Source organism: Rana temporaria, chromosome 1, assembly GCF_905171775.1.
Source record: "Rana temporaria chromosome 1, aRanTem1.1, whole genome shotgun sequence".
In the NCBI taxonomy this organism is placed as follows: domain Eukaryota; kingdom Metazoa; phylum Chordata; class Amphibia; order Anura; family Ranidae; genus Rana; species Rana temporaria.
In genome coordinates, this window is record NC_053489.1 from 382,821,465 (window position 1) to 382,835,852 (window position 14,388).

Below are 14,388 nucleotides of genomic sequence, written 5' to 3' on the forward strand. Positions count from 1 at the left end.
TCTTTTGTTAATGGCTTTGGGGTGGGGGGGGCGGCGCCCAGACGCCCCCTATGGACGGGCCGCCACTGATACAAGTACAAGCCAAGTCCAGCACAGCCCAGCCCAGCTTTAAGGTAATAAAGAAGCTGCTGGTGGCAGTAGGTGATAGTGGCAGGTGGTGGTGAGGCATGAGGTTATGGTGGAAGAAGGTTATGCTGGCACTGTGGCAGGAGGTGGGTGAGGTGATGGTGGCAGAAGGAAATGCTGGCAGGAGGTGATGGTGGCAAGACCCAAATGTGGCAAGAGGTGGGGGTGGTGAGAGCAGGAGGTGATGGCGGCAAGAGCTGGCAGGAGGTGGTGGTGGTGGGAGCAGGAGGTGATGGCGGCAAGAGCTGTCAGGAGGTGGTGGGGACAGGAGGTGATGGTGGCAAAAGCTGGCAGGTGGTGGTGGGGGCAGGAGGTGATGGCGGCAAGAGCTGGCAGGAGGTAATGGTGGTAGGGGGTGATGGTGGGGGCAGGAGCTGGTCGGAGATGATGGCGGCAGGAGGTGATAATGGCGGCAGGAGGTGATGATGGTGGCAGGAGCTGGCCGGAGGTGATGGTGGTGGCAGGAGGTGATGGTGGCGGCAGGAGGGGATGGTGGCGGCAGGAGGTGATGATGGCGGCAGGAGCTGGCCGGAGGTGATGGTGTCGGCAGGAGGTGATGGTGGCGGCAGGAGCTGACAGCTGGTGGTGGCAGGAGGTGATTGTGGCAGGACGTGGAGGTGATGGCAGGAGCTGGTGGGTGCAGGTGGTGGGGGCAGGAGGTGATGATAGCAAGAGCTGGTAGGGGCAGGAAGTGATGGGGAACAGAAACCGATGGACTATTATAGTGAAAATAAAAGAAATATGTTTTTTTACCTTAATATCTAAATCACATTGCAATTTGCCTAATGTACTTGTTTGTAGCCTAAATATTGAAATTTGCATATTCGCGCTATAGTAAATGACCCCCACATTTATGTTCGGAATGTACTTTATGCACTTCTAGTGCAGACATTTCTTTTTAAAAAGGTTCTGTAACGGAACCCCAAATGGGACAGGGGTTAAAGCCGTTTAGGATATTCCATTCCCGCACACAAGGCAGCTATTGATACTCCACAATCCGGCGAACACGACCCATACGATTTCCCCCATTAACGAGACACAGCTCTATTTGAGGTTCAAAACAGGGAATGAACCTTTATTGCAAGCACATGGTAACACATTTTGCTTCAAAATACATCCCTCCCACCCTTGGGAAACAATGACAATGGTGATACAGGTTAGGTGTTCAAACTTCTCCTTCAGTAAACAGTCTTAGCAGGAGGGGGGTTGCTGGAGTGACCCCCCCCCTTTTCTCACAGCAAGACACTTAAACATCTCATAATATGCAGCCAGACTGTCTACCAAGCTCCAATCCACATCACCACAGTAGCAGACTTAATTACCTCAATAGACAATAGAATGCAATCACACCCCACCCCATCACAGCAAGCTTATAGTGCACAACAGCCAACACACAATATATACAATGTATACCACATTGAATCTGACTAGCAAAGATCATAGTGGGGTTCTCATTCACCCTGTACCTCTATTAGAGACACAGGGTGATCTACACATAAGAGGCATCCGGAAAGCTGAAACAGGAGTATCTCATATTTTCGAAAAGCTTCCGAGTCCCATGGTCTCTTCTGTTACATCTCTACCCTTTCGGCAAGAGACTAACACAGGAGGAGACCCCAGACAGGTTGACTCCGAAGTTAGTCCATAGTTCCATTGCTCTAATACTGGTATCCACACAGTACCCCAAATAAATTGCTCACCCAGCCAACCTCTGCCTCTCTCAGAGAACATGCCCGCCGCTGGGGAGAGGCCTGGACTGGCCCTTCTCCCTGGAGTCCTTTTTAGCCGCTGGAGAGAAGGGTGACTGGGCATAGTTCGTCATGCTGTTGGGGATCTGATGGAGGGGGGGGTAAAATACCACGCTACTAAATGTGAACAGGGCAGCTGCTAGCACAAAAACATACAGATAATATGTGAAAAGAGTGATAGGGTAAAGATGTGCAGCGCTAATGAATGAAAAATAACCTGAAACCAGGATATGGTGAAATACAAAACGTGAATGTTAAAATAAATAATATTTTTTTTTATATAACATAGATGACAGTAGCCAAACAATATATATCGAATGCATCAAAGGTAAAACAAAAATGCAAAATCAAAAAATGACATGGACCAGTCAGGCCCGGAGTGGCAAAAAATGGTCAAGTGCAGATAGATGTGGAACAAAAAAACATATATAACTATGTGACCAAATGTTAGGGAGAATGTCATTGGCGTGTCAGGGGTCCATGGAAGGAGTAATCAATGGTAATGATAAAAAATCTTCTCAGGTAGATGGGAGGTGGAGCATCACACAATACACAATCCTGATGATAAGGCAAATGGTATATGCACTGCTGAATCAAGTAATAGAAGATAGGTACTCTTACCGTATGTCGAGGACCCACAATCCCTCAGGAGTGGGTCAAACAGGCGTAGGTAAGAGTAATGATGACACTGGCTCTCAATGATGAACACTGGTACGATCAAGAAGTTTCTTCCATCTATTCACGGATGCGTGTTGTTGATCCAAATGGTGGTCACTGGCTCCCAACAGATCCAATCACGGTTGTAGACTCCCAATAACTGAAATATATGAGCCACACGGATGGACAATAACTCTCCAAGGTTATTGTGGTATTACATAGACAAGGAACGAGAAAAAAGAAGGCCTCCACATGGCATAGGTCAAAAAGGTAAACCAGGGGGGTTTTATTAAAAAACAGGCAAAAAATAAAATAACAGAGTTTTAAAAATGTAGAAAATGTAAAAGTCCAGCGAGATTTACAAAGGAGTGATCACTGAAAAAGGTGCAGTAATGATAGCAGGCATAGAACCCTATGCATTTCGTCCTATAGGACTTCTACAGGGGTGTTGGGGATCTGGGCCAACTGCCCCCCATCCCTGGGGTATACAAGTGGAGACTGAAGTCCCATCCACCGATATCAGCTTAAGCTGCAGTTGTGTGCAGCGGCCAGTAGCATTCTGCCCTGCTGCCAGTGATTCAGCTGGGAGTAAAAGCTTTACAACCTCAGCTTGTTGCTGGAGAGAGTGGTCAACTGCCCCGGCTCCCTGGAATTCCACAGTTGTTTCCGGTGCTGGGCAGAGATTGCTAGCACTCTGCCCTGTTGCCAGCACTTCTGCTGGGGATTCTGCTGGGGGTTAGCTCTGGCTAACTGTTGGGGAGGGAAAATGGCTGCTTCTCCTCCCTGCATCTCTGAAATCCACTGGTAAAGAAGAACCATCACCTTCTCACCTCGGGCCCCCAAAACTGCCATGGGTGTAGAGCAGGGGTCTGCCGTACTCTGTCCTGCTGTCGGTACTTGTGCAGGCGATGCATAATCCATAACATTCTCTGAACAGTCCATTAAATCCATACATTCTGTAATCTGTGGCTGGGGAGATGAGCCAACTGCCCTAGCCCCCTGCAACTCCACATCATCCGCTTCGGCTTTAGAGATGGCAATCTTCGGATTTTCCACTGCCGATTCATCAGGCAGGATTTCAGAGTTGTCAGCTGATATTTCCTGATAGTCCCAGGCAAAGGGAGCTCCACCCTGCTGCTGAGCAGAGTCTAGCAACTCTCTGTAGGCGATCTCCAGCTCCCATTCCTGAACGGCCAGAAACTCCAAATCTTCCTGTGCCCTTCCGAGACATTACATTTTTGCTCTCTGTGCTCCATTATTTTCTCCAAGCGCCACTCCCAAAGTCAGGGTCACTGGACAGCTTCCAATACAACAATTCCAGGCCATCATAGTCAAAGCCTTTTGTGGGGCTGTCATCCACTGACCACGGGCACTCTTGGGCTACATACCACCGGAGGGCTCTGTAGCTCTCATCCAACCGCATCTCTGCCCAGATCAGCCTGCTTAACTCGGCTGTCCACTCCTGCTTCGGTTATTTCCCCAATAACGGCATTCGTACATCATACTGCGACCAATACCTTACATGGATGGAGGGGAGGACCTTTCCCTGGTGTTGCTGCTCAAGAGCTAGTGCTTTCTTCCAGAGTTCACAGCGAATCGAATCAGACCATCCCAACAGGACCTCCTCTGATACTGGTCCTCTATGCTTTATCTGCATCTCTTGCAACCTCCTTCTGAATTCCTCTTCCATGGCGACTGGTATCTGTACCTCTCCTCTCCTTTCAGTTGGTGCTGCTGTGACTTCTGCTGCTGCAGCACCTCTTTGATGTAGCCAAGTTGCATCCACAGCAGCTGTAACTAGGTCTATGATTTCTGCTGGAGGGTTAGGACCATACTGTGCCAGTCTTAGTTTAACAGCCGATCAAAACTTGCCTCCTTTGGGTGTCCTGTCTGTTATGCTGGGCCTTTCCGTTATGTTGGGTCTTTCAGCTCTATCCATTTCGACGAGTTCTGCGATAATGTCCCTTTTCTTACGGTTGTTGGCCGGTCTGCCCCAGTTCTCCAGTAAGTCCTTAACTACTTAACCCCCGGACCATATTGCTGCCCAAAGACCAGAGTACTTTTTGCGATTCGGGATTGCGTCGCTTTAACAGACAATTGCGCGGTCGTGCGACGTGGCTCCCAAACAAAATTGGCGTCCTTTTTTTCCCACAAATAGAGCTTTCTTTTGGTGGTATTTGATCACCTCTGCGGTTTTTAGTTTTTGCGCTATAAACAAAAATAGAGAGACAATTTTGAAAAAAAATAATATTTTTTACATTTTGCTATAATAAATATCCCCCAAAAATATATAAAAAAACATTTTTTTTCCTCAGTTTAGGCCAATACGTTTTCTTCTACATATTTTTCGTAAAAAAAAATCGCAATAAGCGTTTATTGATTGGTTTGCGCAAAAGTTATAGCGTTTACAAATTAGGGGGTATTTTTATGTCATTTTTATTATATTTTTTTTACTAGTAATGGTGGCGATCAGCGATTTTTTTTTTTCGGTACTGTGACATTATGGCGGACACTTTTGACACATTTTTGGGACCATTGGCATTTTTATAGCGATCAGTGCTATAAAAATGCATTGGATTACTATAAAAATGCCACTGGCAGTGAAGGGGTTAACACTAGGGGGCGGGGAAGGGGTTAAGTATGCCTGGGTGTGTTCTTACTGTGGGGGGGGGTGGCCTCACTAGGGGAAACACTGATCCTCGGTTCATACATTGTATGAACCGAAGATCAGCATTTCCCCTGCTTTCCCCTTACCCACACAGCTCCCGGTCCCCGCTCTGTACCGAGCGATCGCGTGTGCCCAGCGGCGATCGCGCCCGCCGGGCACACACACGGGAGTCGGGGGCCGCGCGCGCGCCCCTAGTGGCGGCTGGGAGAGAGGACGTTAAACTACGTGCTCTCGCCCAGCCGAGCCAACTTGCCGACGTAGAACGGCGGTGGGCGGTCGGCTAGTGGTTAAGGAAAGAGAGCTTTAGCCGTTCATACTGAGCCTCCATTGTCCTGTGTCCTCTTGTAGCTGTCCTTTAAGGCTGTGGAATCATCCCACTGCTTGCCAACAATTGTAACGGAACCCCAAATGGGACAGGGGTTAAAGCCGTTTAAGATATTCCATTCCCGAACCCAAGACAGCTCCCGACACTCCACAATCCGGCGAACACGACCCATACAAATTCCCCCATTAATGAGACACAGCTCTGTTTGAGGTTCAAAACAGGGAATGAATCTTTATTGCAAGCACATGGTAACGCATTTCTCTTCAAAATACATCCCTCCCACCCTTGGGAAACAGTCCAATGACAATGGTGATACAGGTCAGGTGTGTTCAAACTTCTCCTTCAGTAAACAGTCTTAGCAGGGGGTTGCTGGAGTGACCCTCCCCCTTTCCTCACAGCAAGGCACTTAAACATCCCATAATAGGCAGCCAGACTGTCTACCAAGCTCCAATCCACATCACCACAGTAGCAGACTTAATTACCACAATAGACAATAGAATGCAATCACACCCCACCCCATCACAGCAAGCTTATAGTGCACAACAGCCAACACACAATACTGTATATTACAATGTATAACACATTGAATCTGACTAGCACAGATCATATTGGGGTTCTAATTCACCCTGTGCCCCTATTAGAGACACAGCGTCATGGGTGTACTTACCGAGACCGAGATGCTGAGGGCGGCTCACCTTTGCGACCTGGCACAATCCGCCCCCTGGAGTTGGGTCAGAGGGGGGAATGTGCAAGGATGCACCGGTACCGGCAGTGAAGCTGAAGATTGGATATGTTCAGACAGTAGTTTGAGCTGACGGTTGTTTACTGGGGTCAATAGTGGATCAGGCAACAACAGTCCGGGTGCACAGAGCAGGAAGCCAGGGACAAGGACAGGAAGCAGGTCCAGGGTACAAGCCGAAGGTCAAGGGTTGGAGAAGGCAGAGAATCCAAAGGTGCAGGCCAGAGGTCAGGGGCAGGAGACAGCAGCAATCCAGGGACGTAAGCCAGGGGTCAGGTTCAGAAAAGAGAGCAGAGTCGTGAGGAAATCCGGGTCAAACAAGGCAGGTACAGCAACAGGAATCCTAACAGGAGCTGATGACAAACCAGCAACCTGTCAAAGGACAGGAGCTGGTTTAAATAGGCCAGTCAGGCCTCTGATTGGTTCCAGGGAGACAGTGTGCGTGCGCGCCCGTGCACGCGGTGCGCCGCCGGACCACGCATGTGTGGTATTCTGCGTCCAGCTAGGTTAGCTCCCTGACACACAGGGTGATCTACACATAAGAGGCATCTGGGAAAGCTGAATCAGGAGTATCTCATATTTTCTAAAAGCTTCTGGGTCCCACGGTACCTTCTGTTACAGGTTCTGTACACTGGCAGTAAATTGTTTAAAGATGTCCCTCCTGGTCTTTCTACTGTCTCTAAAGTGTCTGTAGTAGTGGTTAGTGATCATCATTCATCTTGGATGACCACATGCAATGATGACAGTGTCTTTTGGCTTACTCTTGGGGTAGAAAGCCTCAAATGAGTGCTTTAGTATAGGTGGTGAAAGTCCACACAGCAGTTCAGGTTTCAAACTAGGAACACAAAGCTTAATTCCAGCAATAAATATAGACAAGATCAGGCAAACTGGGCAGCATTTTCACAAGATACCTCACAAGAAAAAAAAAAAAATACATTATAGTTAGCTTGTACTTAAAAGGCTCGCTATGCAGTCTATTTCTCCCTCTCTCTTCCACCCACTGCAACCAGGGCTGGACTGGGACAAAAAAATGGCCCTGGACTTCATCCAGACTGGCCCACTTTGACAGGTCTCTCCTATGGCGGCCGGACAACTCCCGCACCCCCCCCACCCGGCCACCCAAGCCCCCTCTCCCCCTTCACTAGCCGTTCTACTTTATTAGTGTAGGACGGTTGGTACTGGTACTCTTATAGGCAGTACCAGTGGGGAAGCTAGACATTATTTCACCCGGGGCAAAGAATCAGTTTGGTGCCCCCCCCTTATGGGACAAGTTTAGGCAGAAGTGAGAAACTCCCAGGCTATAGCTGTTGAGTCAGCTGTCTGTCCCCTCCCCCATGCTCCTCTGTCCTCGTCCCTGCTCCTCTGGTCCTCCCCCTGATTTTCTGTTCCCCCCAGGTGAGCGCTGCGGGGAGGGAGAGGAGGTGAGCTCTGCGGGGAGGGAGAGACAGAGGAGCGGAGGGGGGCGGCGGTCCGCTGTCACTAAAGCCGGCCCACTGAGCCATCAGCCCACCAGGAAAACTCCCTGTAGTCCCAATGGCCAGTCCATCCCTGACTGCAACCAACATATTCTGATTTTCCCAAGTTTTGATAGAATATACCTAAGCAACTATCTCACATATGTGTGTATAATAGACCAATCAATATATAGATATTGGTAATTTAGCTAGCTAATTTCTACTCAATCTAATTTTTTCTTTCTTTCTACTTCTTTCTGACTGCTGTTTATCTCAGATCTCGGGACATATCCTGTATTCATAGGGAATGGTCACAACAGAATTCCTGCAAAAGAGCCATTGAATGTGCAAAAAATGTTAAGGGTGAACAGAACACTTTACATCGGGGACAGGTAAGATGGTGCCTAGGTAGAACTTTTTCTGACTGCTTGTGGGAGTATAAGTTATTAAATTAAAATAAAAACTGAATGAGGGGCATGTCTGGACCATGAGTAAGCAGCACACACTGTAAACACCTGTTCGACGACTAAGTTTTACCCTTACAGGACATGAAAAAAACTGTCAAAAAGGTACCTGAAAACAATTCCTAAACAGAAGCAATTACAAGACCAGGATTGATACCTCCAAACTGGACAATGTTTCTTTGCCTCCCAACCAAGCCCAGTTTTATCCAAGATGGTGCCTACCCAATCCAAGTTCCTAAAGTGGCTAGATTGTTGTCCTAAACATGTATCTTAGGGAGATCCAAACTGACTGGCCTGCCCAATACTTTGAAGGTAGACCTCTGGGATTTCTTAAAATGCATTCCATCCAAAGGTGACTTCCCTGGCAATATGAATGAAGTCTTTCCGGGAGGACATTATTGCTATACAGCAAATGACTGTCCAGCGAACTACTAGAGTGAATTCTATAGAAAGCACCTGGTGGAGACCGCAATATTATTCTGGGAGATGTTCTGGGGAAGAAAATACTTCCTGGTGATTATTAAGGATGGCCTATTACAATGTTTCATTGGGTAGAGGACTAGTGATGTACAGAACTGTTCGCCGGCGAATAGTTCCCGGCGAACATCGCTTGTTCGCGGTCGCCGCCGCGGGCGAACATATGCGATGTTCGATCCACCCCCTATTCGTCATCATTGAGCAAACTTTGACCATGTACCTCACAGTCCTCAGACACATTCCAGCCAATCAGCAGCATACCCTCCCTCCCAGACCCTCCCACCTCCTGGACAGCATCCATTTTAGAATCATTCGGAACCTGCAGTCTTAGTGAGAGGAGGGACAGTGTAGCTGCTGCTGTTTTAATAGGGAAATCTATAGCTAGACCAGTGTTTTCAGTGTCCACTCCAGTCCTGAAAGACTCATCTGATCTCTGCTGTCAGGACAGCGTCCTGACAGCACCCCAAACAGCCCTTTTTAGGGCTAGTATATCAGTCTGCTTTTTTTTTTCTCTGTAATCTAATTGTGTGTGTCTCAGGCTCACAGTGTATACCAGTGTTTCTCAACTCCAGTCCTCGGGGCGCACCAACAGGTCTTGTTTTCAGGCTTTCCATTATTGTGCACAGGTGATTTTATCAGTTTCACTGCCTTAGTAATTACCACAGCAGTTTGATCTGAGGGAAATCCTGAAAACATGACCTGTTGGTGCGCCCCGAGGACTGGAGTTGAGAAACACTGGTGTATACTACTGTGCCCAGTGCCGCACCCACCACTCATATATCTGGTGGCACAGTAGATAACATTTAAAAAAAATATATATATTTTGGCTGCAATAGAGAATAGTAGTCAGTTGTTTGCCATTGCCAGCGTGTGTCAGGCTCACAGCTTATACTGTGCCCAGTGCCACCACCACTCATATATCTGGTGGTACAGTAGATAACATTAAAAAATAAATAAAAATTTGACTGCAATAGAATAGTAGTCAGTTGCCTGGCTTCCAGCGTGTGTCAGGCTCACAGCGTATACTGTGCCCACTTGCCCAGTGCCACCACTCATATATCTGGTGGCACAGTAGATAACATTTAAAAAAAAATTTGACTGCAATAGAATAGCAGTTAGTTGTCTGCAGGCGTGTGTGTCAGGCCTACAGCGTCTACTCTGCCAACTTCTGCCAGTGCACAGTGCCACTCATATCTGGTGTCACAGTAGCTTGCACGCATAGTACTGTGGTGTCCGGGGAGGGTGAGCCCCACGGCCACACACATGCGCTTGATGGTTAACTACTTGGTTCTTGGGGCTAGGAGCCCAGGGTCAGGTGGTATTAACCCTTAGTGAGGGCCAGATGGTATTAACCCTCTCTGTCACGTGACGCCACTGTAGTCTTGGAATACCCCGGGAAACTACAGCTCTGGGGGCCTCCGTATCCCCGCTAGTTAGGATGGTAATAACACAGTCCACAACAGGGGTTAAAACAACGAAGGCTTTACTGGCATGAAGGCAGGTGTCAAAATCTTCACAGCGTTTAAACAGAGTGTCAAAATGTTCTGCAGGCAGTCTCTAGAGGATCACACGGCTGATAATGCTTGAGCTTAGCTGATCATATATATACTCGGCTGCAAAAGCCGGATTAGTAATTCAGGGCCTATGCTTAACTAGGCTGAAAAATAGATACACTTACTGAAGTGTCTGTAGACTTGAGGCTTTTCGCCGGAATAACGGATTGATCCGATAAATGAGCTGAAGTACTGGTTCTGTAATGTTTAGGAATACTCCACTCTTTGCTGTATTTTCTCCTGAACTGGAGGCTTCTGGCCTGCACTGCTTCTCTGACTGTGTTTTGCTCTGCTCTGCCAGGAACTGTGTGTAGTCTAGACTGGCTTAAACAGGAAGTACAATCCCTTATAAGGGCCTGATGAGACTGAAGCCCATTGGTTGAGAGCTGTGGATCATAGAGACTGACCTGTAGTATAACACAACACAATAAGGTCTTGTCTAGCACTTAGTCCTCCCGACTCTAATACACTCTGACTGAACATGAGATGGTAATGCACTCTGACTGAACATGAGATGGCTGACTAAACCTCTTAAAGCTATACACACCTAATAAACGTATTATCAACCATAACAGTATAAATCACATCATAACTAGCTGAGTCCCTGCAGGGGAGACCCCACAAGCCGAGGGCCTCAATCAAATACCTGTACTGGGACACCACAAACCCCACCACTAAACAGAAGTCGTCCTCGACGATTAAGGCACTGACGGATTGAGGAATGAGGTGACCTTGGGGCCACTAGAAATCCTGAGGCATTTGTACACCAATTCCAGGTTCTTTGGGAAAAAATAAACATATACGAACAGGATCATATGATAAGTCCTGAGGCATTATACACATAAATGTCCCTTGCAGGCTTATTAGATAAAGCGAGATCATTATTTTGTGCAGGGTAAGTGGTTATCTGGGTCCCAGACAGAATACATATCTGTTAAACGTTATCACTCAGTTTTGAACAGTATATTATTGTTAGATTACACTTTTAAGACTGGCCAGATTTTGGATTGGGCTGCCGGAGGCTTTCTACCCAATGCCTTGGCTACTGGGACCCTTAGGCTATTAGCTCTTCTCCCCAGAACACACTTTAATATTTGCTAGACATTTTTATTCTATGTCTGAAGTACACAATTAGACATTCCTTATAGGATACCCTTCTCTTTTTGTAGTGCTTAAGTGAGGGATAGGAGACTTACTGGCCAGGTATGTTCCTATACACTAAATAAGGTAAGTAGGTAACTAGTGACATATTAGTTAGTAATGACGTATACTTGAGATATATACTAACTGAGGTGTATGTAGTCTATCTACATGTACTGTATGTATAATTAATGGATTAATCCCTATACCTTGCTGGGGGATATCCGAAATTAGATCTGGTGGATCTACGCAACACCATTTCTGAGTTTTCTGGAGCACTGTTTTCTCCTTGAACACTTGCTTCTTCTGGACTGACAGCTGCACCTTCTGGTGCCAAGACTGAGGTGGATGGAATGGAACTGATTGGCATATAACCAAAGAAGACGTTTTGATCAGAAGGGAAGAGAGGATCATCTTCGAACATCAGGAGTGGCCTCTCAGGCTCAACTGGCTTGGTGGGCTGCACTTGTGCTGGCTGAACTGGAGGTGGAAGACTTGGTGGTGCAGAAGGAGGCACCAACACAGGCAGGTTCCCTTTGTGACACAGCTTGATCTGGTTTCGGTGGACAACTTGAGGTTCATATCCGGCTTTTTGAACTGAGTAGACATCAGAGTCCGGATAAGGGATGGAAATCACTGCGTATGGTTCAGTTTCCCAAAGGGAGTCCAACTTATGGGTTCTAGGATGCTTCTTCAGCCAGACTTTATCACCAACTTGCAACGGCTGGGCAGAGGCATGGCGGTTGTAGTCCTGTTGCTGCCTATAGTGTGCCTCGCCCATCTTTTTGTTGACTATCTCTCTCGCTTCCTGAATCCTTTTCTGATGTTCCGAGACCCACTCCGAAGAGGCTTGGGGGGAGTGGTTGAAAGGTGCTTGAAGTCCAAAGACCCTGTCTTTAGGCAGTTGACCGTGTCGGCCCATCATGAGGTAAAATGGAGTATAACCAGTGGAACAGTGGATGGTATTGTTGTAGATTTCCAACAGTTCGGGCATTAGTTGAGGCCACTCTTCAGGTCGGGATACAGAAGCCGCCCTCAGAATGTGGATAAACACCTGGTTGATCCTCTCACAGAGTCCATTCCCTTGCGGATGATAGGCAGTGGTCCTGAGTTTCTTACAAGCATGGAACTGGCACAATTCTTGAAACAGTTGGGCCTCAAAGGCCGGACCTCGGTCGGACAAGACAGGTTCAGGACATCCAAGTATCTGTACCCAATGGGTGTAGAACATCTGGGCTGTTGTCTTGGCTGTTAAGTCTTTGACTGGCACAACCACTACCCACTTGGAATAGTGATCCACCATGGTGAGAGCATATGAATACCCGGACCAGGTAGGTGACAGCTTGACATGATCCAAGGCGACCAATTGGTTGGGCCTCTCGCTCTGAATGGAATGGAGAGGTGCTCGCGCATTCTTGCGACCATTCTTGGTGATATTGCAGACTGCACACTCACTGCACCACTTTTCAACGTCGCTCCTCATTCCAATCCAGTAGAACCGGCGTCGGATGGTGGCTTCTGTTTTATGGACCCCAAAGTGTCCTGACTGGTCGTGGTAGGCATTCAATACCATGGCGGCATCTATCTGAGGGATCAGAATTTGGTGTAGCCTTTTACCCGACACTGGGTCCAAGAAGTTCCTGTACACCATTCCTTTGTGCACAAATAGTCTTTTCCTCTGACGCCACAATCGCTTCGTAGTCATTCTGGCCCCGTCGCAACCGGGGAGGTACCCTCCTGGCCAATAAATACTCCTGCAGATCTCCCATAGTCTGACTTTCTTCCTGTAGGGTCCTCCAGGTATACAGGTCTTCCTGGATTGCTTTAGACCCAGATTCACTCCCCTCCCGGGTGACGACCACATCCTGATTCACGAATCTTTGATAGAAGGGAGGCATCTCCACATCTTCCCACTTGTCCTCCACTGGGGGATCTTCGCCAGGAGCCATGCGTGATAGCACATCCGCATTAATATTAGACTTGCCACTTCGGTACTTGATAGAGAAGTCATAGTTGGCCAGTCTGGAGGCCCATCTTTGCTCAAGGGCACCTAGTTTAGCGGTGTTCAGGTGAGCCAGGGGGTTGTTATCGGTGTAGACCGTGAATGAGGTGGCTGACAAATAGTCCTTAAATTTTTCAGTGACTGCCCACACGAGGGCCAGGAGCTCTAACTTGAAGGAACTGTAGTTAGAATCATTCTTCTCAGCCCCTCGCAGATTCCGGCTGTCGTAAGCTATCACCCTCTCTTGTTTTCCCTGCATCTGGGACAACACTGCCCCGAGTCCTTCAAAGCTGGCATCTGTATACAGTCGGAAAGGCTGAGTATAATCCGGATAGGCCAGGATGGGAGGCTCTGTCAATAGATGTTTTAGAGCCTGGAAGGCCACCTCTTGCTCTTTGGCCCTTTCCACAGGCAGCTTGCCATTATAGTTCCCCTTCGCCGTGCCTCGCAGGAGAGAGGTCAATGGCTCGGCAATTTGTGCAAAATGAGGAATAAAGCGGCGGTAATATCCTGAAAATCCTAAGAAGCTCCGAATATCCTTAACGGTGCGTGGAATAGGCCAATTCTTGACAACTTCGACTTTAGCTGGATCAGGTTGGACCCCTTCGGCACTGACGACGTGGCCCAGGTAATGTACTTGTGGCTTGAGTAGGTGGCACTTGGAGGGTTTGACTTTCAGACCATGCTGGATCAGTACTTGGAAGACGTCGGACAGGTGAGTCAAATGTTCCTGATAGGATTTGGAATACACAATCACGTCATCCATGTAGAGTAGGACACTCTGGAAGTTAAGGTGTCCCAGACATCTCTCCATCAGCCGTTGAAAGGTAGCTGGGGCATTGCACAGCCCAAAGGGCATACTTTTAAATTCGAAAAGACCCATGGGGGTGACAAAGGCTGTTTTCTCCCTGTCTTCGACGGCCATGGGCACCTGCCAGTATCCGCTGGTCAGATCCAATGTAGAGAAGTAGGCCGCAGAACCCAGCGCGGTGAGTGACTCCTCAATCCGGGGGAGAGGGTATGCGTCTTTATGGG

At 47.9% G+C, this 14,388-nt stretch overlaps 1 protein-coding gene across 1 annotated transcript in view; it reads left to right on the forward strand.

Annotated features, from left to right (window-relative positions):
* The window catches only part of SEMA6B (semaphorin 6B), a 1,705,299-nt gene that overhangs the window by 279,750 nt on the left and 1,411,161 nt on the right, over nucleotides 1-14,388 (forward strand). The window contains exon 3 of the mRNA XM_040341109.1: nucleotides 7,995-8,109. Coding sequence (XP_040197043.1) covers nucleotides 7,995-8,109 — 115 coding nt within the window. The remainder of the gene's footprint in view (nucleotides 1-7,994; nucleotides 8,110-14,388) is intronic.